The following is a 25,109-nucleotide window of genomic DNA, read 5'->3' as shown; positions in this document are numbered from 1 at the left end:
TCATAGTGTAATATTGTCTCATTGGGGTTTCTTTATCCCTCAGTCAAAAGGTAGTGGATTCTATCTGGTACTTCCGTCACCCGTTATTTTAACTGTGTCAATTGGATTGCGTACCGTATTTACAACGTACAGCGGATTCCTCCCATAAAGGTATCTTTTACTCAACACTACAGATAGATTCCTAGGTGTGAATATCTTCTATGGGACCACCCCATGGTACACAAAAAATGGGAGTACCCAACTTGAGGATATTGCCACATGGGACACTCTTCTAAGACTAGCAGATTGACGAAGAATCATTGGTATGAAGCTTATTCCATGTGTATGAGAAAGTCTACCTGGAGATGGTCAGTGGTTCTTACCACCCATGGGGAAATTACTTATCCTACTTAGTGAGCGCTACTGGTGATTGTTCCCAAAATACTATTTTTGCATGTTGTTAAGTAATTGGTGTGTGCATGACCACAAGTTGCAGCTCCTAGAGTGCGCAGGAAATTGTTCTAAAACATCTCTTTGTTTCAAGTAATATAATTTTTACCTATTTAGGATTGTTACTGCTGCACCAATCACATTATGGGGATGATGTATCAAGCCTTGGAGACAGATAGAATGGAGAGATAAAGAGGCCCATTTATCAAAGAGTTTTAGCCATTTAAAACTCATTGTGTATTATGAATGGTGCTCAAGCCAATCAGCTCCCAACTGTCATTTTTCAAACACAAAACAGTTAGGAACTGATTGGCTGGAGAATCATTTATCGTACTCTGATAAATGGGCCCCAAAATGCTGCGCAGTGCTCAAACACCATGAGTGGTAAATTACATTTACAGATGTAGCCACGCTCATTTAGCCTGCAGCTTGCCGTACAAGCAGCAAGCCACGCGGGGAAAGTGTGTCCCCAACTAGGACGTGTGCGTGCCTATAGGAATACATGGGCGGTGTAGTAAGATGCAGCACGGTGTACTAAGGCACACACGCGCCTAGGCGTGTGCCCATGCAGCCATGCTGCAGCCTGGATGAGTGTGGCTACATCTATACATAGAAAAGAAAGCATAGTAACAATCATCAAATGTGTTCAAGTTCAATGTAAACATGTGCATCCCGTGTCTTATGTAGAATATGTAATGCAGCATTGGCAAGAAGACTTCATGTTTGGATACCAGTTTCTTAATGGCTGCAACCCAGTTTTGATCAGAAAATGCCAAAAAATACCAGAAAACTTCCCAGTAACACACAACATGGTGGAATGCAGCCTTGAGCGGAATCTTACACTTGAGAAGGAATTGGAGGTAGGTGTAGAATAATATTACATTTATATACTATGAGGTGTGACAATAATGTAGCTAATTACAAATTGGGTATAGAGAGTGAGAGATAGGACAGGGCCTTCTTAGCATATGGGCACACTGGACAGCTGCTCAGAGTCACACGACAGGAGTGGGCTGAGCTGTGGGGTATTTGCTACTGGTCTGGTTCCTCCAGAGCTTCTTGAGAGGTCAGGTGCCTTGCTGCTCTGGTTCTGAATTACACACAGTCAGAGTGGCCAGGCAGCATTATCTACCTGCCTCCCAGTCTGCAGCCAGACAGTGAATGCTGATTGGTTGATGGTTGGAGCTATCCACCAATCAGAGTGCTGACAGCCATTTACTGTATGGAAGCATGTGTAGTGATAGATCGGGACCGCAGGACGGGTTAGTTATGTTTTTGTTTTTTATTTATACCCGTGAATTGGTGTGTGCATTGCTTTGCCCAGGTCCTACAATGCTTTTAAGATGACCCTGGATAGGGCACTCACTAAAGCAGTTCCAATATTCAGAAGACTTTTAATGGCTTATATAATGCCTTTTTTCCTGCAACACTTCGGTCTATCTGGACCTTTGTCAAGCTGTCCAACAGTACTGTGTTTGATTTTTATTCCTTTTTTTGCAGCTAGGTAATATCTTCATTGTTGATTTCAAACTTCTTGATGGTGTGTCTGCAAACAAAACAGATCCGTGTACCATCCAATACCTTGCTGCACCCATCTGTTTGTTGTACAAGAACCTTGAGAACAAGATTGTCCCGATTGCTATCCAGGTATTCTGTTAATATTGTGCAATTTAACATCTGTATAATTCCACTGTTAATTATAAAATAAAAAATATCCAGTTACTTAGAGTGTGCAGGTACAGACTGAAATGCCAAAAATTGAATATCTAAAAGCTGGTTGTGGTATTACAGTACAGGATGCAGGGGTCTATTTACTAATCCTTGGAGAGAGATAAAGTGTATGGAGATAAAGTACCAAGCAACCAGCTTAAGTGATTTTTCAAACACTAAAAGAGAAAGGATGTGTACCTGCGCTGGCTGTATGTATTAAATTAATACATTAAATAAAGACAATAATAATGATAAATAGTAAGAATAACAATAATAATGAAAATGGATGGTTTGTTCTATATAAAAAAGTAACAATTTAATCATAACATATCACATGAAACAATTATTAAAAAATAGGAAATTCCTCTTGCCACTAGGTGGTAGTAAAAACTTGGATTAGCTTATCTGGACAATAATGAGTAAATGTTATGGTCTCCAATATTAGAATTGTCCATTCCTATAGGCTAGGACAGCCTCCCTCTGCGCATTCACTGTACTTAATATGTATTTACCAGATCCCCTCGTTGGTAAGCATCAGCCTTGGAACAAGTCCTTTATATAGCTGTAGGGGTGAATCCAGGTGGAGATAAGATCCAGTGGTGGGAGATGCGTCCAAATTGTGCCAAGGAGGACACGGCTTTTGCAGGCCGCTGTGGAGCACGGAGTCCAGAAAAAGCAAATATACACAGGTCCAATGAAAGAAAGCTCAACGCGTTTCACTGGTAAGATCCAGCTTCCTCAGGAGCATAAAAACCATAGGCATGGGGTGCTTTATTTATACCCTTACTAATAAATCCATTGGTATCACCTGTTAAGGTCATGATTATTTAATAGAAACAAACCATCCAAAATAATATAAAAAGCAATCAGATCAGATTCTATATTGAATATACATTCATTTATTACGATACAATCAAAAAACGAGTAAAAATAACCCATTAAAACATAAAAAAGACAATACAAAGATGTCGATCACGTGACACATCTCGTCATGTGATCGGCAAGGAGGCAATCCCAATTGGTCACTGGAGGTCACATGATTAAGAGCATGTGATTGTATGTACAGATTCCCTTCCCCCAAGGTATATTCTCCTCTCAGTGGAGACCTGGGTGATCCTGTCATCTATCCGTAAAGTGTCTGGAGGCGCCCACGTGACGCGCGTCAGCGTGCCATGCGACACGCGTCAACGCGTCACACGACGCGTGTCATCGCGTCACGTGACGCGCGTCATCGTGCCACGTGACGCGCGTCATCGCGTCACGTGAGCGCGACCAGCAGATGAATCCCCTTCATATTGCGGACCCGGAAATACAGAGGGTCTTTTTATACAGTAGTTCCCTCATCCCATGTCCCCCTCTCTTAGCGGCCTCTTTAGCGTGCGGTTGTCATGGAAACCCGCTCTATTGACAGGTCCCCAAGCCCCATATTGTTTGCAATCGGCTTATTTGTGTGTATAGTTCCAATCAATCTTGGTGAGGAATTAATAGGTACAACACCAAATCGATAACATTTGTTTAAAAGTAAAAAATCTACAACCTACTGAAAATAATAATAATAGCAATAATGAAAATAATAATAATAATAATACCAATATTGAAAATATACATAAAATAAAATAAAACACATTAAAAATATATAAAAAATAATAAATAATTAAAAAAAAACAGGAAAAAATGGTATACAGGACATAATGTATCTATATAGAGTTAAATATTTTACTGTTGTAAAAGGATTATATATAGAAACGAGATCTATTGTCTCTTTATGATCTTATTAGTAGTTGGTCACAAACCTTATTTATATCTAAAGTATATTACCTTTTGATGTGCATCTGATGAATTATGTTGGGCTAATATTGAGGGGATCTATACCCATAAGGGTGCTTATATTAGTAAAATAATACATATCTATATATGACCGATGTTAATATTGATCTAGGTCTTAATCGTATGGTAATCTCAATTTAAATAATATATTATCGATGTTGTCCTTCGTGCCATTAACAGACATAAAAGGTCATATGTATAGATATATATATATATAATTTGAATTTTAAACAAATTTAAGAAGGTCATAATTTTGAAGTAGACAGAAGAGGTTCCACATATTCCTAAATGACTGAGTTTAGTTCAATAGCCTCGTTTAGACCATCTGGATGTAAGGAATTATACTTGAGCATCCAGAAAACTTCCCTACGGCAAAGTCGATTGAATCTGTCGCCCCCTCTGTCTGTTGGAGTGACATGCTCCAAACAGACAATGGAAAGACAGGCAGGGTTACCTTCATGTTTCATTAGATAGTGTCGTGATACACTATGTGTCACCAGTTTACGTATTATGTTGCGGCGATGCTCCATAAAGCGTGTATGTATCGCTCTCGTGGTCCTGCCTACATAATTTAGGCCACAGCCACATGTTAGTACATATATCACGAATCTTGAATCGCAATTCATGAAAGATTTCAACATAAATTTATCAGAGGAACCGGGTATAGAGACATGTATAGTCTTGCGGTCCATATGGTGACACATAGTGCATTTGTTCTTACCACATCTATGAAAGCCTACGGGTTTGGTGGTTAGCCAATCTGAGCCTTCTCCTCGTCCATTCGTGAAAATTGATCTGAAATGACTAGGTGCCAATATGGTTTTTAGGGCCCTATTCTTCTTATAAACGAACTGTGGTTTGTTCGGTAGAATACTACCCAAAATATTATCCTGTTTTAGTATTCTATAGTTCCGATTCACAATGGTTTTTATTTCGTTGGCGCATCTGTTAAATTTACATATAAACGCCAAATCTCTTTCTTTAGTGTCCTTATTAGCAACTTTATTTTGAGACGGGCGGAGTAGGTCTTGTCTGTCCATATTTAGAACAGACTATACATGTCTCTATACCCGGTTCCTCTGATAAATTTATGTTGAAATCTTTCATGAATTGCGATTCAAGATTCGTGATATATGTACTAACATGTGGCTGTGGCCTAAATTATGTAGGCAGGACCACGAGAGCGATACATACACGCTTTATGGAGCATCGCCGCAACATAATACGTAAACTGGTGACACATAGTGTATCACGACACTATCTAATGAAACATGAAGGTAACCCTGCCTGTCTTTCCATTGTCTGTTTGGAGCATGTCACTCCAACAGACAGAGGGGGCGACAGATTCAATCGACTTTGCCGTAGGGAAGTTTTCTGGATGCTCAAGTATAATTCCTTACATCCAGATGGTCTAAACGAGGCTATTGAACTAAACTCAGTCATTTAGGAATATGTGGAACCTCTTCTGTCTACTTCAAAATTATGACCTTCTTAAATTTGTTTAAAATTCAAATTATATATATATATATCTATACATATGACCTTTTATGTCTGTTAATGGCACGAAGGACAACATCGATAATATATTATTTAAATTGAGATTACCATACGATTAAGACCTAGATCAATATTAACATCGGTCATATATAGATATGTATTATTTTACTAATATAAGCACCCTTATGGGTATAGATCCCCTCAATATTAGCCCAACATAATTCATCAGATGCACATCAAAAGGTAATATACTTTAGATATAAATAAGGTTTGTGACCAACTACTAATAAGATCATAAAGAGACAATAGATCTCGTTTCTATATATAATCCTTTTACAACAGTAAAATATTTAACTCTATATAGATACATTATGTCCTGTATACCATTTTTTCCTGTTTTTTTTTAATTATTTATTATTTTTTATATATTTTTAATGTGTTTTATTTTATTTTATGTATATTTTCAATATTGGTATTATTATTATTATTATTTTCATTATTGCTATTATTATTATTTTCAGTAGGTTGTAGATTTTTTACTTTTAAACAAATGTTATCGATTTGGTGTTGTACCTATTAATTCCTCACCAAGATTGATTGGAACTATACACACAAATAAGCCGATTGCAAACAATATGGGGCTTGGGGACCTGTCAATAGAGCGGGTTTCCATGACAACCGCACGCTAAAGAGGCCGCTAAGAGAGGGGGACATGGGATGAGGGAACTACTGTATAAAAAGACCCTCTGTATTTCCGGGTCCGCAATATGAAGGGGATTCATCTGCTGGTCGCGCTCACGTGACGCGATGACGCGCGTCACGTGGCACGATGACGCGCGTCACGTGACGCGATGACACGCATCGTGTGACGCGTTGACGCGTGTCGCATGGCACGCTGACGCGCGTCACGTGGGCGCCTCCAGACACTTTACGGATAGATGACAGGATCACCCAGGTCTCCACTGAGAGGAGAATATACCTTGGGGGAAGGGAATCTGTACATACAATCACATGCTCTTAATCATGTGACCTCCAGTGACCAATTGGGATTGCCTCCTTGCCGATCACATGACGAGATGTGTCACGTGATCGACATCTTTGTATTGTCTTTTTTATGTTTTAATGGGTTATTTTTACTCGTTTTTTGATTGTATCGTAATAAATGAATGTATATTCAATATAGAATCTGATCTGATTGCTTTTTATATTATTTTGGATGGTTTGTTTCTATTAAATAATCATGACCTTAACAGGTGATACCAATGGATTTATTAGTAAGGGTATAAATAAAGCACCCCATGCCTATGGTTTTTATGCTCCTGAGGAAGCTGGATCTTACCAGTGAAACGCGTTGAGCTTTCTTTCATTGGACCTGTGTATATTTGCTTTTTCTGGACTCCGTGCTCCACAGCGGCCTGCAAAAGCCGTGTCCTCCTTGGCACAATTTGGACGCATCTCCCACCACTGGATCTTATCTCCACCTGGATTCACCCCTACAGCTATATAAAGGACTTGTTCCAAGGCTGATGCTTACCAACGAGGGGATCTGGTAAATACATATTAAGTACAGTGAATGCGCAGAGGGAGGCTGTCCTAGCCTATAGGAATGGACAATTCTAATATTGGAGACCATAACATTTACTCATTATTGTCCAGATAAGCTAATCCAAGTTTTTACTACCACCTAGTGGCAAGAGGAATTTCCTATTTTTTAATAATTGTTTCATGTGATATGTTATGATTAAATTGTTACTTTTTTATATAGAACAAACCATCCATTTTCATTATTATTGTTATTCTTACTATTTATCATTATTATTGTCTTTATTTAATGTATTAATTTAATACATACAGCCAGCGCAGGTACACATCCTTTCTCTTTTACTGTTTAATCTTGAGGAACTGACCTTCCTCCTACCTGCTGATGTTGGCCGCGCACCTGTATACTCCTTATTGCACTTTAAAGATTTTTCAAACACAGCCTGTAACACGGCAGTTAGGAGCTGATTGGCTGGTACTTTATCTCCATCCACCATATCTCTCTCAAAGGCTTAGTAAATAGACCCCATAGTTTGGGCCATGATGAGAAAAACGAATATGCTTTTTTTAATGTATATTTTTTATGCTGACGGTTACTCAGTTTAGAGGAGTATCGGTAATTGTAGCTACATATACACTCAGGTACCAGTTACTGTTATCCAGGGAAAGTGATACATGACCCACCTTACACACTGACAAAACTATGTAAATAAGTCAACAGAAGGAGTCTAACATGAAAAATGCACAAGTTGGGCACTCAATAGAATTTCGCAAACCAATAGCTGTTTGTGGACATGTGTACTCAATGCAATACAGAACCTATGCATACTAATAGCTTGTAGATCCTGGGTTGCCGACTCATCCATTACACATATGAAAGATTAATGCTGAATGCTAAATACTGTTATTTTCAAAGTACTAACACAGGCATATCCAAACTGCGGCCTTCCAGCTGTTGTGAAACTACATATCCCAGCATGCCCTCACACAGTTTTGCTGTCAGAGAATGCTAAAGCTGTGTCAGGGCTAGCTGGGATGTGTAGTTTCTCAACAGCTGGAGGGCCGCAGTTTGGACATGCCTGCACTAACAGTTGCCCACAGCAGAGCCAGTTCTCCATTAGAAAGTCTAGTCACACACCCAGAGCCCAGTGAGCACTGAGGACCATTGATGATTGGAACTTGTTTTTATAAAACTTGTTTTATGTGGGTTGTTTTTTTTATTTTTATAAATGGACGGTAGAGAAAGAAACCGGTATCTTATTAATGACACCATGGGGTCTAATCCAGTCTATTACACTACTACACGCATATGATCATAGTGCCGAATAAAAAGGCTATCCTGGTTAAGGGCCTAATTCTGAGTTGATCGCAGCAGGAACTTTGTTAGCAGTTGGGCAAAACCATGTGCACTGCAGTGGAGGCAGATATAACATGTGCAGAAAGAGTTAGATTTGGGTGGGGTGAGTTCAATCTGCAATCTAAATTGCAGTGTAAAAATAAAGCAGCCAGTATTTATCCTGCACAGAAACAAAATAACCCACCCAAATCTAACTCTCTCTGCAAATGTTATATCTGCCTCCCCTGCAGTGCACATGGTTTTGCCCAACTGCTAAAAAATTTCCTGCTGCGATCAACTTGGAATTACCCCCTAAATCAGCTGTTCGCAGATGATTATTCAAATAAACATAATTGTGTAAAAAGCCTTTTTTTTTTTTAAAACAAAAACTTTGCATGCTTTCTAGTTAAACTGAAGGTAATTCTATACATTTTCAGGTAATATAGTACATCTATTGTGCCCCAAACACAGTAATACGATGTTACTGTCACTTAAAAATGCAAGCCATTAAGGTGCATGTGACCAACTTAGGGGGTCATTCAGATCTGATTGCTGCTGTGCGTTTTCTCACAGCGGGCGATCAGATCCTAACTGCGCATGAGTATGTATCACAATGCGCACGTGCGACAGACAACAACAACGGGCATCGCCGGTCAGCGACAGAATGGTACGTAAAATCCGATCGCACGTGCGTTCGCAAAGGTGATCGCCAGGAGGAAGCCGTTTGTGGGTGGCAACTGAGAGTTTACAGGGAGTGTCCGGAAAAATGCAGGCGTGTCCAAGCGTTTTCAGGGAGGGTGTCTGACGTCAGCTCCAGCACCGATCAGCCTGTTGTGATCGCACTGTAGGAGTAAGTCCCGGGTTGTGCACAGACTGCACAAAGTGGATTTTCCCATCTCAGCTACACATGCGATCGCAAACTTGCACGGCGAATTTACACTCCCCCTGTAGGCAGCGACTATTTGATCACAGGACAGCAAGAAATGCAGCCCAGCGATCAGATATGAATTAAGCCCTTAGTTTCCATAAAAACATCTAGTTCACATAATAACATTTGTTAGCAATGTAGCGTGAAGACCATAACTTTCTTTTACCAAAACAAATGGAAATACAGTATATAACCATTTAAGTAAACAAAGTAGGAGCCCTATGCTGATGGCTAAGGCTGTAACATTTACTTTGATCTCTCACCAGCTGATTTGACACAATGGGGGGTAATTCCAAGTTGATCACAGCAGCAATTTTGTTAGCAATTGGGCAAAACCATGGCCCTCATTCCGAGTTGATCGGTCGCAAGGCGAATTTAGCAGAGTTACACACGCTAAGCCTACGCCTACTGGGAGTGTATCTTAGCTTCTTAAAATTGCGACCGATGTATTCGCAATATTGCGATTACAAACTACTTTGCAGTTTCTGAGTAACTTCAACCTTACTCTGCCTGTGCGATCAGTTCAGTGCTTGTCGTTCCTGGTTTGACGTCACAAACACACCCAGCGTTCGCTCAGACACTCCCCCGTTTCTCCAGCCACTCCTGCGTTTTTTCCGGAAACGGTAGCGTTTTCATCCACACGCCCATAAAACGCCGTGTTTCCGCCCAGTAACACCCATTTCCTGTCAATCACATTACGATCGCCGGAGCGATGAAAAAGCCGTGAGTAAAAATACTATCTTCATTGTTAAATTACTTGGCGCAGTCGCAGTGCGAATATTGCGCATGCGTACTAAGCGGATTTTCATTGCGATGCGATGAAAAATACCGACCGATCAACTCGGAATGAGGGCCCATGTGCACTGCAGGGGAGGCAGATATAACGTGCAGAGAGAGAGAGATAGATTTGGGTTGGGTGAGTTCAATCTGCAATCTAAATTGCAGTGTAAACATAAAGCAGCCAAGTATTTACCCTGCACAGAAACAAAATAACCCACCCAAATCTAACTCTTTCTGCAAATGTTATATCTGTCCCCCCTGCAGTGCACATGGTTTTGCCCAACTGCTAAAAATGTTCCTGCTGCGATCAACTTGGAATTACCCCCAATGATTTCACCCTTCAGCCAGTGCTCTAGCCCATGAAACCAAACTCAAAAGCCATTTTTGTACCATATAGGATATGCTCTTCCTATTCTCCTGTCATGGGCATGATTGGTGATTTTGCTGCCTGTAGTGGCAAATAAAATATCTCCCATTTCACCCTTTATGCATCCCATAGATATTTGTGTTAATGTAATGAACACTATAAAATACAATTAGATTTTTCCATGAAGACAATAGTGTTTTTAAAATTATTTTTTTTGCCCTCTGACACATGCCTCAGTCTAGATACAGCACCTGAGCCCAGCATGGTGGGAAGAACACAGGCAGTAGTTGCCTCCTTAGTTACTCATCATGAGCTAAAGGGGGGAGGGGGGATTTATCAAACCTTCTAAAGAGGAATAATAGAGGGGGTGTGGCCTAACTGGATATGGAGTAGGACGTGTTCTTCTAGCTCCCCAGCCTAAATTATCCTGAATGTATCCTGCTGCCCCTGTGGAATTACCTAATTGGCCCTGTACGGCTGTTTGAACTGCTGACCGTTTTGGGCTTCATTCTGGTGTGATCCTGTGCCCTGTTTCCCTGCTGTGGGCATTTGAAAGCGCCGTGCTGGTCCCGACCTGCATGCGGCCGGCGCCATCTTGGACAGTGCTGCCCGGGACCTGTGCCCTTCTTCTGCCGCCTGGACTGACTGACTTGCCCCACAGCTGGTGTGGGGACAGCACGAGGACCCCGCCGCTTCATCGGTTCTGTGACCTGACCCCTCTCCCTGCTGGACGGCTTGCCGCGGCTGTGCTGGCTGCGGGGAGCCGCCGGGTGCCATCTTGCGGTTGGCGGGGCGCGCGTACGGAGCTCTGCCACCCGCTCCTGACTGTCCTGGGCTGGATCTGAAGCTGCCCGTGCACCGGCCGGAGGGACCCGCCTCTGTGTGTGTCCTGAGAGCTGGCCCCCTGAGTGCTATATCACCGGCTGTGCTGTCCATAGTAATCTCCGGGCGCCATCTTGTGGCTGGCGGTAGGCGCGGCTCTGCTCCTGCTCACACCTCTCCTGCTGGTAGCGTCTCTCTCCTGCTGCTTGGGCTGTTGGCCCTGACTGGAGGCTGGAAGCTTAACCCTGCACTGCCTGGGAGAGCAATATTGTGTACATGAGAGTCCTTGTGGTGGGGGAAAAGCCACAGTATCACTGCACTGTCCCCTGGGAAAATAGTGGAGGTGCCTGAGTGCTGTGGGGTGGTGGGTGCTGGTGATCATTCTTCCTCATCTCCCCCCCCTCCCCCCTCCTCTGTACTCCTGTGCTGTATACCTCGCTGCTACGGCTTAACACAGTTTACCCACGAGGCACTGCCACAATTGTGCCTTTCTTGTCTACTTGTCCAGAGATTTATAACATAATCCTCGCTTATTTGGTCCTGATTTGTAAACATGTTGGTCCGCAACCGGCGTGCCTCTGCTGCGGCCCGCTTAGCACAATTTGCTCATGTGGATCGGACACCGGCTCCCTCTGTGTCCTCCTCGCCATCGTCTGCCACTTCCTCCCCCTCCTCCCCAACATGGCGGAGGTTGCTGAGGTTACCATGTCTCAACTTTTGCAAGCCATTACAGATTCTGAGAAACGGCTCGCGGATAGAGTGGCGGAAGTGCATATCGATATCTCACTTGTATGTCAAGATATGCAGAAACTCAGGGACAGAGTTGGGGAGACTGAGAACCTAATTTCTTCGTTGGAAGACTCCTGCACCCCTATCCCTGCCCGTCTCAGTTCTCTGGAAACAGAGATGTCTGCATGCAAGCTTAAATTGACGGATATTGAGGGACGCCTCAGACGAAATAACGTTCGCTTCGTGGGCCTTCCTGAAAAGGCGGAGGGGTCTCAGCCGGAACAATTTCTGGAATCCTGGTTATTATCCACATTCGGCAAAGACTTGTTCACCCCGCAGTTAGCTGTTGAGAGGGCCCATCGGGTTCCTACCCGTCCCCTCCCACCGGGCGCACAACCCAGGACCTTTATTGCTAAGATTCTTCATTACAAGGACAGGGATACTAGTTTACGGCTCGCTAGGATTAAAGGCCCGCTGGAGCATGGCGGTCAGAGGGTGGCTGTGTTTCAGGACTTTTCAGCTGAGGTCCAGAAATCCCGCTCGCAATTTACACAGGTTAAGCAGCGGCTTCATGCTCTTCAGCTTCAATATTCTATGCTGTATCCTGCGCGACTTCGGGTGGTGTCGGATACTCCGAGAGAAGCATCTGCCTGGATTGATCTGCAGCCTCAACATCGTGCTGCTCCGCCCTGAGAGACATATATATATATATATATATATATATATATATATATATATATGTGTGTGTCTCCTGTTCATATTGCTTTTTCCTAGCATTTATATTTTGTCATTTGAATGTTGCCTTTTTTTTTTTTTTTTTTTTTTAATAGGAAAGCCTTTTGTCAGGGCCAGTGAATATTTAGTATTGGCATATTTTTTCTGATGTTAGGCTGGGGACTTCATGTCCTAAAGGTTATGGAGTTTAGCTGCCCCACAGATAGTTCATTTTAATTTCTTTTGATTCTCTTCTAGAGTCAATATAATGTTTTGGGATAGGTGTACCTATGTTTGGGTTGGTATGCGGGGAGGAGGTGGTTGGGTTTTGTTATTTTTCTTATCATTGCTCTGTGTTTCTTTTTATATGTGTTTTTTTTGTGCTATGTTGCTCTGAAAGTGCTGAATTATAATTATTTTGCTCCTACGTGGGGGGTGGCTGGTGCCGTGCTGGGATACCGCTGGCTTACTGAATGTTATGTATCACTATGGTTAACGTTTTCTCATGGAACGTTAGAGGCCTTAATGATAAGGTTAAGCGTTCCCTAGTTTTAAAGTATATTAAGTCTCATAATCCTGGCTTGGTGTGTTTTATGGAGACGCATCTTATTGGTAGTAGAGTTCTTTCCCTTAAGAAATCTTGGGTGGAGAGGGTGTTTCACTCCACTTTCCATTCTAATTCTAGGGGTGTTTCACTGTTGATTCCTAAAAACTTGAACTTTGTTTGTACTTAAGTCCAAATTGACCCACTAGGGTGCTATGTGTTTTTAGCCGGCACAATACATGGCTCCGCATTCGTGTTACTGGCAATATATATTCCTCCTCCCTATAACTCTGGAATTTTGGTAAAGGCCTGTGCTTTTATGCAGAAATTTCCTCACGCCCCAGTTATATGTATCAGTGATTTTAACGCTGTTTTGGATGAGACTGTTGATAGGTGGAGGCCTGCTGCCCAGCATGTGGCTCCCAGACCCACTGCTTTTGCCCGTTTGATTTCTGAGTTTGGACTTGTGGATGTCTGGCGCTTGCGCAACCCCGCTTTTAGTTGTTTTTCCTGCTTCTCTGGCTCGTATGGAGTATTTTCCCGTATTGATATGGCACTGCTTACACGTTCCCTACTTCCCTGTGTATCTTCAGTGAGATATTTATCACGTGGGATTTCCGATCATTCCCCTATATTGTTGTCTATATGTTTTGATATACCCAAGGGGGCATCATTCTGGAAGTTTAATCCTTTTTGGCTGACCCAGATGGGTGCAGCCTCTGAACTAATTGTGCTTTGGGAGGAGTTTTTTGCTAATAACCCTGTCTGTGATAATGCCTTGTTGGTATGGGATACTTATAAGGCTTTTCTGCGTGGTTCGTTAATATCTAGAGTTGCCCAGCTGAAGATTTCTAGTAGAAGATCGGAGGAGTAGTTGGAGAGGAGAAGTGCGGAGCTTGAACAGATCTATTTGCGTAGTGGCCTCGCCGCGGATCGGGTGGAATGGTTGATTGTCCATAAGCAGTTGACGGACCTACTCCTTGATAAATCTAAAAGGAGTTTACTTTTCCGCGCTCACGATTTTTATATTCAGGGAGGAGATCGCTCTGGAAAGTTTCTGGCCTACTTGGCAAGGCAGGAGATGCTCTCCGCCACTGTGCATAGTATCACGGGAGTGTCGGGTGTTGTCTACACTGACACCCCTTCTATAGCTTTTAGTTTTTACTCATTTTTCGGAGGTTTACAGATCTAGGGTGCGATATTCGTACTCAACATTGTCTGATTATTTTGATAAGATAGATGTTCCTTCTCTGAGTCTCGAGTCGCGCCAATATCTGGATGCACCCATTACGCTGGAGGAAGTTAAAAATGCTATTAGGTCCTTTCCCTGTAACAAGGCCCTGGGGGTGGATGGTCTCCCTATTGAACTGTACAAAACTCATTTGGATTTTTTTGCCCCCAAACTCCTGTTGCTTTTGCAAGATGGCACTCTTCCCCCATCTATGGCGGAGGCACTGGTGGTGCTAATTCCAAAACCAAGTAAAGACCCTCTCCTTTTAGACTCGTACCGTCCTATCTCCCTGCTGTCAACTGACATAAAAATTCTAGCCAAACTTCTAGCGCCCCGGCTTAACACTGTGGTCTTGGAGCTGGTTCATTGTGATCAGACTGGCTTTATGCCAGGCAGGTCTACCACTGTCAATCTCAGATGACTATTTACGTATATGCAGTTGGCGGGGGATGATTTGGATGGTGCGATAGTGGTTTCCCTCGATGCTGTCACAACTGAGGGCTGAAGACCGTGACTGAGAGCCTCAGTTGTAGGGGCTGACGGGTACTTAAATTTAGGAGGAGCTATGTGACTCCTGGACATGCGTATTGACAGCAGCAAAGAATGCCCGAGGGCGTGACCACGACAACTGGGAATTCCTTAAGTGCTTTTATTAAATAAAAAGTCAAATAACGTGCAAAAGAATAATAGAAAGTCACACGTGATAATTAGGTGCACAATTGGTAAAGACCAGTAACCTGGAATATGGAGGAAAGTCCTGTAAACAATAAATGAAGCTGGGGTTCGCTGGAAGATGGGAAATGAAGCTGGAGTGCGCTGGTAACTGGGGAATGAAGGATGGTTGCTGAAAAGCCAAAGTTCAAACACAGGAATCAAAGGAGACTGTAGAGGGTTAAACACTGAAGAGTCGGGTTACACTGCAGAGTGTTATCACCAGGGAAGTCAGGCTGAACTGCAGAATGGAATTGCAGGAGAAAGTCTGTAGTGAAGCTTGCAGGCTGGAATCACTGATGACAATGGAAGCACTGACGATTTCCTGACCCAGGCACAGGATACTTATACCTGCAGCAAGGCAGGCATTGGCTGGGCAATTATGCAGATTTCCAGAGGCAGTGGATTGGTGGAACTGAAGCATGTGATTGGATCCAACGTGGCTGCGCCCATGTTAGAACTTGGAGGGAAAACTGGTTTGGGAAACCATGTGGTAACATAACTGTAATGGCGGCGCCGGCCGCAGAGGACAGGAGACACCAGACTGACAATTGTATGCTGAGACTCGTGGATGACAGCGGAGGCCGTGGCAGGCATGAAACATTACACTGGTAAGTCCGTATACTGGAAACACAGGAACGGCGGCGGAGGCCGCGGAGGGCGTACAACCAGAAGGGAGATAGTGTCTCAGTACCCGGATCGTGACAGTACCCCTCCTTTTAGGAGTGGCCCCAGGACACTTCTTAAGTTTACCTGGCCATCTGGAATGGAACTTCTGGATGAAGACTTGTACCAACTTGGAAGTGGGGAATCCATGACAGAATCCATCAAGGGATGAGCCCACGGACGATGAGGAACAGACAAGGAAACCAGTTGCCTAGTGGGTGACTGGCGGGATACTTTGTGCTGGGCACATTTTGGGCAGGAGGCCACAAATTCAGCAATGTCCTTCTTTAGGGTCGGCCACCAATTTGACCTGGAAACGAATTTTGAGGTCTTGCGTATGCCCGCGTGTCCGGCAAAGCGAGAGGAATGTGCCCGATGCAAGAGCTTCCTCCTGAAAGCCGGCTTCACAAAATTTTTCCCTGGCGGGGGCATAGAGTCCATCCTCACTGCGGAGAACGCCACTGGATCAACAATATAATGCTTGACAGTAGACTCATTTTCTTGCTCCCGGGAGCGGGAAAGGGCATCAGCCTTGTGATTCGGTGACCCTGGACAAAACTGTAGTTTGGAGTCTTGGCACGGAGGAGACGGGACATCAGAAGACTTGTAGGAGGATATACGAACTGGAAGCTCTTTTTGGAGACAGGTCTCTGAGCAGGAAGGACCCCATGCCAGAATACGGGTCGACTTCCAATCAACTTGAGGATTATACAGACGTAGCATGGGAGGCCTAGGACCACAGGATGGGTGGCCCTGGGGATAACCTGGAAAGAAATCAACTCTGTATGCTGGTCCCCTACCTTCAGACGGATAGGTAGAGTCTTGGAGGTAATCACCGCATCAGGAATCCTACTGCCGTCCACGGCAGTTAGATATATCGGTGATGACAGTCTCTCAGTGGGTAGAGACCACTGCTTAACGAACCTCTCTGTAATAAAGTTTCCGGCTGCTCCAGAATCCAATAAGGCAGTGAGATTCTTAGTACGCTGAGCCACCTGCAGAGAAATGGAGAGATTGCAGTTACTTGGAAATGGAGAGAAATTAGTCACTCCTCGCTGGTCTTCTCCTTGGTGGGCTAGGACTTGAGGTTGTACCGGACGCTTGGGACAGGACTTGATAACGTGAGAAGATTCAGCACAATACAAACAGAGACGCTCAGCAAGACGTCTACTACGCTCTGCCTGAGATAAACGAGAGCGACCTATCTGCATAGGTTCCTCCCTAGACGGAGATGGCAGACGAGGAATGGAAACAGTAGGAATCTTGGGAAATGTGGATCTTCCTCGTTCAACAGCCCTTTCACGGAACCGTAAATCGACCTTAGTGCAGAGGGAAATTAGCTCGTTTAACGTTAAAGGTAAGTCTCTAGCAGCAAGCTCATCTTTGATATGCTCGGATAGCCCTCCCCAGAAGGCTGCATAAAGAGCGTCATCATTCCAGGAGACTTCAGATGCCAAGGTCTGGAATTGCACCAAATACTGACCGACAGTTCGCGTCCCCTGACGCAGTCGAAGGATCTCTGAAGAAGCTGATGTCACTCGACCTGGCTCATCGAAAATTCGTCTGAACGTTGCCACGAAGTTAGCATAGGATGACAACAGAGCATCAGACCTTTCCCATATAGGTGAGGCCCAGTCTAGAGCGGCACCAGTGAGTAGAGATATAAGGTATGCCACCTTAATGCGGTCAGTAGGGAAACTGCTGGGTTGCAATTCAAATTGGATCTCGCACTGGTTTAGGAAACCCCTGCAGGCTTTAGGGGATCCATCATATTTAGCAGGAGTCGGCAAGTGAAGATAGGGAGCAGGAACAGGTATGGTGGGTGGGGACACCACCGGAAGCGCTGGAGTCGACACACTGGACGCCCCTAATCCACGGAGGGCCGCTTGAATTTCATCCAGCCGGGAGGAGAGGTCCTGGAGACAGCGAACAACATGACCTTGAGCCGCCTCCTGGCGTTCAAGGCGGATTGCCAGTTCTTGTATCAGCCCATTCGCTTGGGCCTGATCTCCGGCTGGATCCATGTGGTCAGTGCTTACTTGACACACTGGTGAGAACCACACCGGGTTCGGAGGAACTGGAATCGGTAGGAACCGAAGGAGTCCTCGGACTGACGGATAGGACCAGATTTGATCAGAGGATGCTGGAATCGGCTGGAACCGAAGGAGGTAGCCCATCATTGGAGCCACTCAGGCTGGCAGGAATCAGTGGAGTCTTACTGGAATCGGCTGGAACCGAAGGAGTCTTACTGGAATCGGCTGGAACCGAAGGAGTCTTACTGGAATCGGCTGGAACCGAAGGAGGCTTACTGGAATCGGCTGGAACCGAAGGAGGCTTACTGGAATCGGCTGGAACCGAAGGAGGCTTACTGGAATCGGCTGGAACCGAAGGAGGCTTACTGGAATCGGCTGGAACCGAAGGAGGCTTACTGGAATCGTCAGGAACCGAAGGAGGCTTACTGGAATCGTCAGGAACCGAAGGAGGCTTACTGGAATCGTCAGGAACCGAAGGAGGCTTACTGGAATCGTCAGGAACCGAAGGAGGCTTACTGGAATCGTCAGGAACCGAAGGAGGCTTACTGGAATCGTCAGGAACCGAAGGAGGCTTACTGGAATCGTCAGGAACCGAAGGAGGCTTACTGGAATCGTCAGGAACCGAAGGAGGCTTACTGGAATCGTCAGGAACCGAAGGAGGCTTACTGGAATCGTCAGGATCCGAAGGAGGCTTACTGGAATCGTCAGGATCCGAAGGAGGCTTACTGGAATCGTCAGGATCCGAAGGAGGCTTACTGGAATCGTCAGGATCCGAAGGAGGCTTACTGGAATCGGCAGGAACCGAAGGAGGCTTACTGGAATCGGCAGGAACCGAAGGAGGCTTACTGGAATCGGCAGGAACCGAAGGAGGCTTACTGGAATCGGCAGGAACCGAAGGAGGCTTACTGGAATCGGCAGGAACCGAAGGAGGCTTACTGGAATCGGCTGGAACCGAAGGAGGCTTACTGGAATCGGCTGGAACCGAAGGAGGCTTACTGGAATCGGCTGGAACCGAAGGAGGCTGATCCGGACAGACGGATGGGACCGGATTGGGTCCGGAGACAGTTGAATCAGCTGGAACTGATGGAGTCAGAATCCGGTTAGAACCGGAATGAGTGGTATCCGAGTGTTCAGTTAGACCATCCTGGATCTGGTCCATGCTGGATGCCAACAGGATGGTGCTCTCTGAAGACGGCAAACAGGAGTTCATAACTGCATCTGTAGCACAAAAATTTCCATCTGGGAACTTGGCTCTGGATACTTCCCTTGGGGCTGAAATTTCGGTGACCCCTCCTGGGGTTGACGAATCAGACACCTCTCTCAGGGTTGTTTTCTCCAGCACCCCTCCTGGGGTTGACAGATCAGAAACTCCTTTTTGAGAAGACTCATATGCCCCTACTAGAGCTTGAACATTGGATACCCCTCCTTGGGCTGTAGACACAGACGCCCCTCCTTGGGCTGTAGACACCAAACTTTGGAGTGACCCTGACCCCACACTCTGACCACCGTCCGGGTCCATGGGCCTTGGACAAACTGTCAGGATTCTGATTTTGTCTGTCCCCGGCGGGGGCGCTAGTGGGTCAGTGTTGGTGTGACGTAATACACAAGGAGACCGAAGAATAGTCCTGCAAACAATAAATTAAGCTGGGGTTCGCTGGAAGATGGGAAATGAAGCTGGAGTGCGCTGGTAACTGGGGAATGAAGGATGGTTCCTGAAAAGCCAAAGTTCAAACACAGGAATCAAAGGAGACTGTAGAGGGTTAAACACTGAAGAGTCGGGTTACACTGCAGAGTGTTATCACCAGGGAAGTCAGGCTGAACTGCAGAATGGAATTGCAGGAGAAAGTCTGTAGTGAAGCTTGCAGGCTGGAATCACTGATGACAATGGAAGCACTGACGATTTCCTGACCCAGGCACAGGATACTTATACCTGCAGCAAGGCAGGCATTGGCTGGGCAATTATGCAGATTTCCAGAGGCAGTGGATTGGTGGAACTGAAGCATGTGATTGGATCCAACATGGCTGCGCCCATGTTAGAACTTGGAGGGAAAACTGGTTTGGGAAACCATGTGGAAACATAACTGTAATGGCGGCGCCGGCCGCAGAGGACAGGAGACACCAGACTAACAATTGTATGCTGAGACTCGTGGATGACAGCGGAGGCCGCGGCAGGCATGAAACGTTACACTGGCAAGTCCGTATACTGGAAACACAGGAACGGCGGCGGAGGCCGCGGAGGGCGTACAACCAGAAGGGAGATAGTGTCTCAGTACCCGGATCGTGACAGATGCTGCCCGGGCTTTTGACTCCGTAGAATGGATTTATCTCTTGGAGTCCCTTTTCAGATTTGGGATTGGCCCAAATTTTTTGTCCTGGGTTAAACTTTTGTATTCCTGTCCAGCGGCGAGAGTCGTGATTAATGGTTTTACTACTGAATCTTTTCTGCTGGAGAGGGGAACTCGACAAGGGTGTCCTCTCTCCCCACTGCTTTTTGCTCTTGCTATAGAACCCTTGGCCTGTGCAGTTAGGGCCGCAACGAATATAGCGGGGCTTAGGGTTGCGGGTCAGGAGGAAAAGGTTGAGTTATATGCGGACGATATGATTTTACTTTTAAAAGATATATTCCCCTCATTGCCTGCCATTCTAGAATTGGTTCGGGAGTTTGTTTGTTTTTCAGGTATCTGTATTAATTGGGGCAAATCGGTGATGTTTCTGCTGAGACCCTCTACATCACCTCCATCCTCTTATGATTTTCCCCTACAATGGTGCACCCAGTTTAAATACCTTGGTATCCAAATTTCTCATTGTCCTAAAGACTTTGTTGCCCTTAATCTGACCCCCCAGATTGATAATCTGCGTATGAAGACGCGTATTTGGCAGAAGCTCCCGCTAACTGTGACTGGTCGGGTGAATATTATTAAAATGATTGTTCAACCTAAATTTCTTTATATACTGCAGTATTCACCAGTGTATATCCCTGCCTCACAATTTTTATTGATTTCCAGATATATTGCTTCCTTTATCTGGGGTGCTAGACGGGCACATATTGCATATAAAACGCTTAGTATACCCCGAGCCGAGGGTGGCTTGGCCCTGCCAGACATACGCTTATACTATCTGGCTGCCCAACTAGTACAACTTTGTGAATGGGTTACTCCGGGAGATTATGGGAATTTACCTGTAGCTCTTTTGGAGAGGGCTGGCCTCTCATTTTCTCCGTTGCAGTTCTTTCTTACTAGCAAATACTTCATTAACCTCCCTTCCCCCATTATTGCAGCAGGTCGTAGGGTCTGGTCGATGACTGAGACGTTGCTGGGAGATCCCACAGTGGACCCCTGCTCTCCACTTTGGTATAACACAAATTTTTCCGAACTTTTTAAATTAGAGGGTAGTTCAATTTGGACTTCGTATGAGGTGTCTGCTGTAGGGCAACTTTACCAGGATGGGGTACTACATAGTTTCGAGTATCTGTCCACTACATATATTATCCCTAGACGATATTTCTTTCGTTATTTACAGCTCCGACATGCACTGACGGCACAGTGGCGGGGCTCTACTCCACAACTTTCTGAATCCCCTGTTCACAAATGAATTAGAACTTTGCCTTCTCGTGGAAGGGTCTCGGTTTCGTACTCCTCCCTCCTCTCCTTCTCTGGACTAGATGGGATGTCCACCCTTAGAGATAGATGGACTCAATATTTGGGTGAAATTAATGATGAGGATTGGAAGCATATCCTGGATTCCCCGCGTGCGGCCTCGGCGAGCGCTAGATTCCAGCAGATACAGCTATATATTTTACATAGGGTCTATTGGACTCCTCATCGTGTGTTTCAATTTGGAGGCTCGGCCTCTGATAACTGTCCGAAATGCTCTGCTTCGGCTGCTGGGTTCTGGCACTTGCTTTGGCAATGCCCGTGGGTGTATGCTTTCTGGGAGGATGTCACGACATCTATAGATCACACTGGTATTCGGATCCCGTTGATGACTCCACGTATTTGCATATTCGGTCTTGATCTAAGGGACTGCCTCCCACTTCACTCCTGCCTTTATGTAAATATTGTTCTAGCATTGGCCCGGGTGTGTATAGCTCGTACCTGGATGGCTCATGTCCCTCCGTCATCTGCTGAGTGGGTTGCCCTCGTGAATTCTACTCTCTCCCATGAACGTTTTATGCATACTAAACGAAATTCCCTATTGAAATTTTATAGGATATGGGCTCTTTAGAAGAACTCTCGATACTCTACTGATCCCTCAATTTAGATGGTGAGCGTATGTGCTGATTGTAGCGGTGTACTGGTCCTGCTGCCGTCCGTCCGGCTCCTCTTCCCCCCCCCCCTTTTTTTTCCCTTTCTCCCCATACATTCTGGCACGAAATATGATCCCTTTTTAACTCTCCTATATATGTTTTGATTTGTTCTGATAAATGGAAGCGATTATGTCCTGTGTCCATATATTGTAATTACTATTCTCTGGAGCAACTTGCAAAGCACACTTTTGTTTTTGTAGTAGTGTATTAAAAATGTTTATTGTAATGTTTTTCTTTTTTGCAAAACAATAAAAATACTTGATTAAAAAAAAAAGAGGAATAATAGAGGTTTTGCCTGTAGCAGCCAATTATATTCTAGTTAGCATTTATTTATCTGGTACAGTGGTTCCCAATCTCAGTCATCAAGGCACCCCAACAGTCCAGGTTTTAGGGATATCCTTGCTTGTGCACAGATTGTATAATCAAACTGAGGTACTAGTTAATACACCTCTGCCTAAGCATGGTTATCCTTAAAACCTGGACCATTGGAGAACCACTGATCTAGTACATTCTGTAAAATGATAGCTAGAATCCAACTAGTTGCTATGGGTAACAACTCCACGTGTCCTCTTCAGAAGGTGTATACATCTCCCCAAAAATTTAGTAATGTGATGTAATTTAAATCACTCTGAATGTAACTGTTATTTTATACATTGTAGCTCAACCAAAAACCTGGACCTGAAAATCCAATATATTTGCCATCAGATTCGAAGGATGACTGGCTATTAGCTAAAATATGGGTCCGGTCTTCAGATTTCCATATTCATCAAACAATTACCCATCTCCTAAGGACACATCTCCTATCAGAAGTTTTTGCAATTGCTATGTATCGGCAACTCCCTGCTGTGCATCCTATATTCAAGGTACCAGAATGTGTGTACTATATTAATAACTATTCATAGATAAATAAGTTACTCTACCAGTGCTGATTTCCTTTGGCTAAAACAAGTGAGCACAGAAAGCATCTGGGTTGCATTACTATACATTTTGAGTGGGCGATTAAACTCTATGTTTGGCTTTACACATCACCATATGTTATGGTAGCAAATCTGCACATACAATTAGCATAGATGGTATGTGGGAGATCCGATCACTCTTCTGGGGGTGCAGACTACCGCAATTCCCGGGAGAGTAGGCAAGTATGCTCAAGATTGCTCCAGATCACACATGCGCAATGCAAGATGGCACACAGTTCATTGGTGAAACTGCAAGTGACCATTAATGGTAGCAAATTATGTAATGGAGAACCATCAATGGTTTCACCCACCAATGGTCATCCCTGCTATTTCACTGACTAGCCCTTGGGCCAAACAGAAATTGGGGGTGGGGTTTTGTGGGTGCATCGGGGGTGGAGGCTCCCTGTCCCAGTACCAACTAGGTGGAGGGTGGGACACCACTTGGGGGCTCTGTATCATTGATGGTGGAGAACCATTGGTTCTCCGCCATCAGGGCAAAACTATCTCATATTGGCATTAAACCATTGATGGTTTGTACCCATCGATGATCGATGGCCAATCCTAGTTTGAAGGGACCCAAGAGTATCCCACTTCTTAACCCAATACTCCTTCTCATAGGAAGGAGCAGGACTGGGTAGCCCCCAGCGTGTGATTTTAGTGTAGATTTTACTGAAACAGCAAAATCTGCGGCCAACTTTGAATAACCCCCACTCTCAGACAGCATTTTAACTTCACAAACATAATTTCATTTTATTTGATCCTGAACAACTTTTCTGAACAGTTTCATTCTAGGTTATATCTCAGGAACAATATATGGTATAGCCGCCACCACATACTTGCCTACCTGACCCTCTCCATGAGGGAGAAAATGCTCTGTTCCTGGACTTTCCTGGTAATGTATGATTGCCATCACCTGTGATGAAACACCTTTCTTATCAATTACCTAGCTCACCACAGGTGATGGCAATCATACATTACCAGGAAAGTCCAGGAACAGAGCATTTTCTCCCTCATGGAGAGGGTCAGGTAGGCAAGTATGCACCACCATCACCAGTATATCCAACAACAATGATACTCTGTCTGTACTTTAGTACATTTGCTCATATATCACTCACCACTCTACCCTGGGTTAATCTTTACCAGTTACTGTCCTTACTTTGCATGCTTGCAAACAAATTCAAAAGATAATAACTTTTAGTGTATACAAGCTACTCAGAACAATTGTTACTTGTATATAGCCAATAGATAAACACGCAAAAAAGTCTATTAGTTGTCATAAAATACTAGGGCAGGATTTCCCCATAGCTTCAGGCACTTTATGAAAAACATCCGTGTGTCACCTGCTCTCAGCTTTTACTGTAAGTGGTTTCCAGCCAAGCTTCAGAGCATTGTGCCTGAGTGATAGTGATTTGCATCTTCACTTCCAGTCCCATTCTCATACTGATTATACAACAGTGGCTTTTATGTCTCAGCAAATTCAAAACAGGATAGGTTTAGAAGAATAAACATAAGTTACAAATTATTGTGTAGTTTATGATACTCATGAACTAGTGGACTGTTCTTGAAAAATTTACTAAATCGCCTACCTTCGCAATAACTGTACTTTAGTATTGTTCATTGTACATATTTACAAAAGTCTAGTACACATTTAGCTCAGACCTTTGTTGCTGCTCTTTTCTCCTTAGCAAGGGGGATCCAAGATCTCTGAGGCTTTCAGTTACTGCTGCAGTATCTGCTCTTTCTACTCCAGAGCTGATTGGGCATGATTCAGTGGTGGACACTGAACAGAAACAGCTGCGACTTAGACTTTCCCACTGCAGGAAGTTATGCTAATGCTTCAGCTGGTGGGCTGTTTATGCTGCAGCTCCAATCCACCGTAGTGCGCACCATTGAGCAGACATTGGCCGCACCATCTGACTTCTGAGCAACTCTGTGGGTAGCTCAGAATGTCCAACGGTATTTGGTTGTCAATGACAGTGACACT

At 44.5% G+C, this 25,109-nt stretch overlaps 1 protein-coding gene across 1 annotated transcript in view; it reads left to right on the top strand.

The window, feature by feature from the left end:
* Positions 1-25,109, top strand: part of ALOX5 (arachidonate 5-lipoxygenase) — a 228,051-nt gene that overhangs the window by 133,380 nt on the left and 69,562 nt on the right. Inside the window, exons 6-8 of the mRNA XM_063961506.1 lie at positions 1,117-1,289; positions 1,930-2,076; positions 22,829-23,032. Coding sequence (XP_063817576.1) covers positions 1,117-1,289; positions 1,930-2,076; positions 22,829-23,032 — 524 coding nt within the window. The remainder of the gene's footprint in view (positions 1-1,116; positions 1,290-1,929; positions 2,077-22,828; positions 23,033-25,109) is intronic.

This window comes from Pseudophryne corroboree, chromosome 3, assembly GCF_028390025.1.
Source record: "Pseudophryne corroboree isolate aPseCor3 chromosome 3, aPseCor3.hap2, whole genome shotgun sequence".
NCBI lineage: Eukaryota > Metazoa > Chordata > Amphibia > Anura > Myobatrachidae > Pseudophryne > Pseudophryne corroboree.
This window is presented reverse-complemented; position numbering and strand designations above follow the sequence as displayed.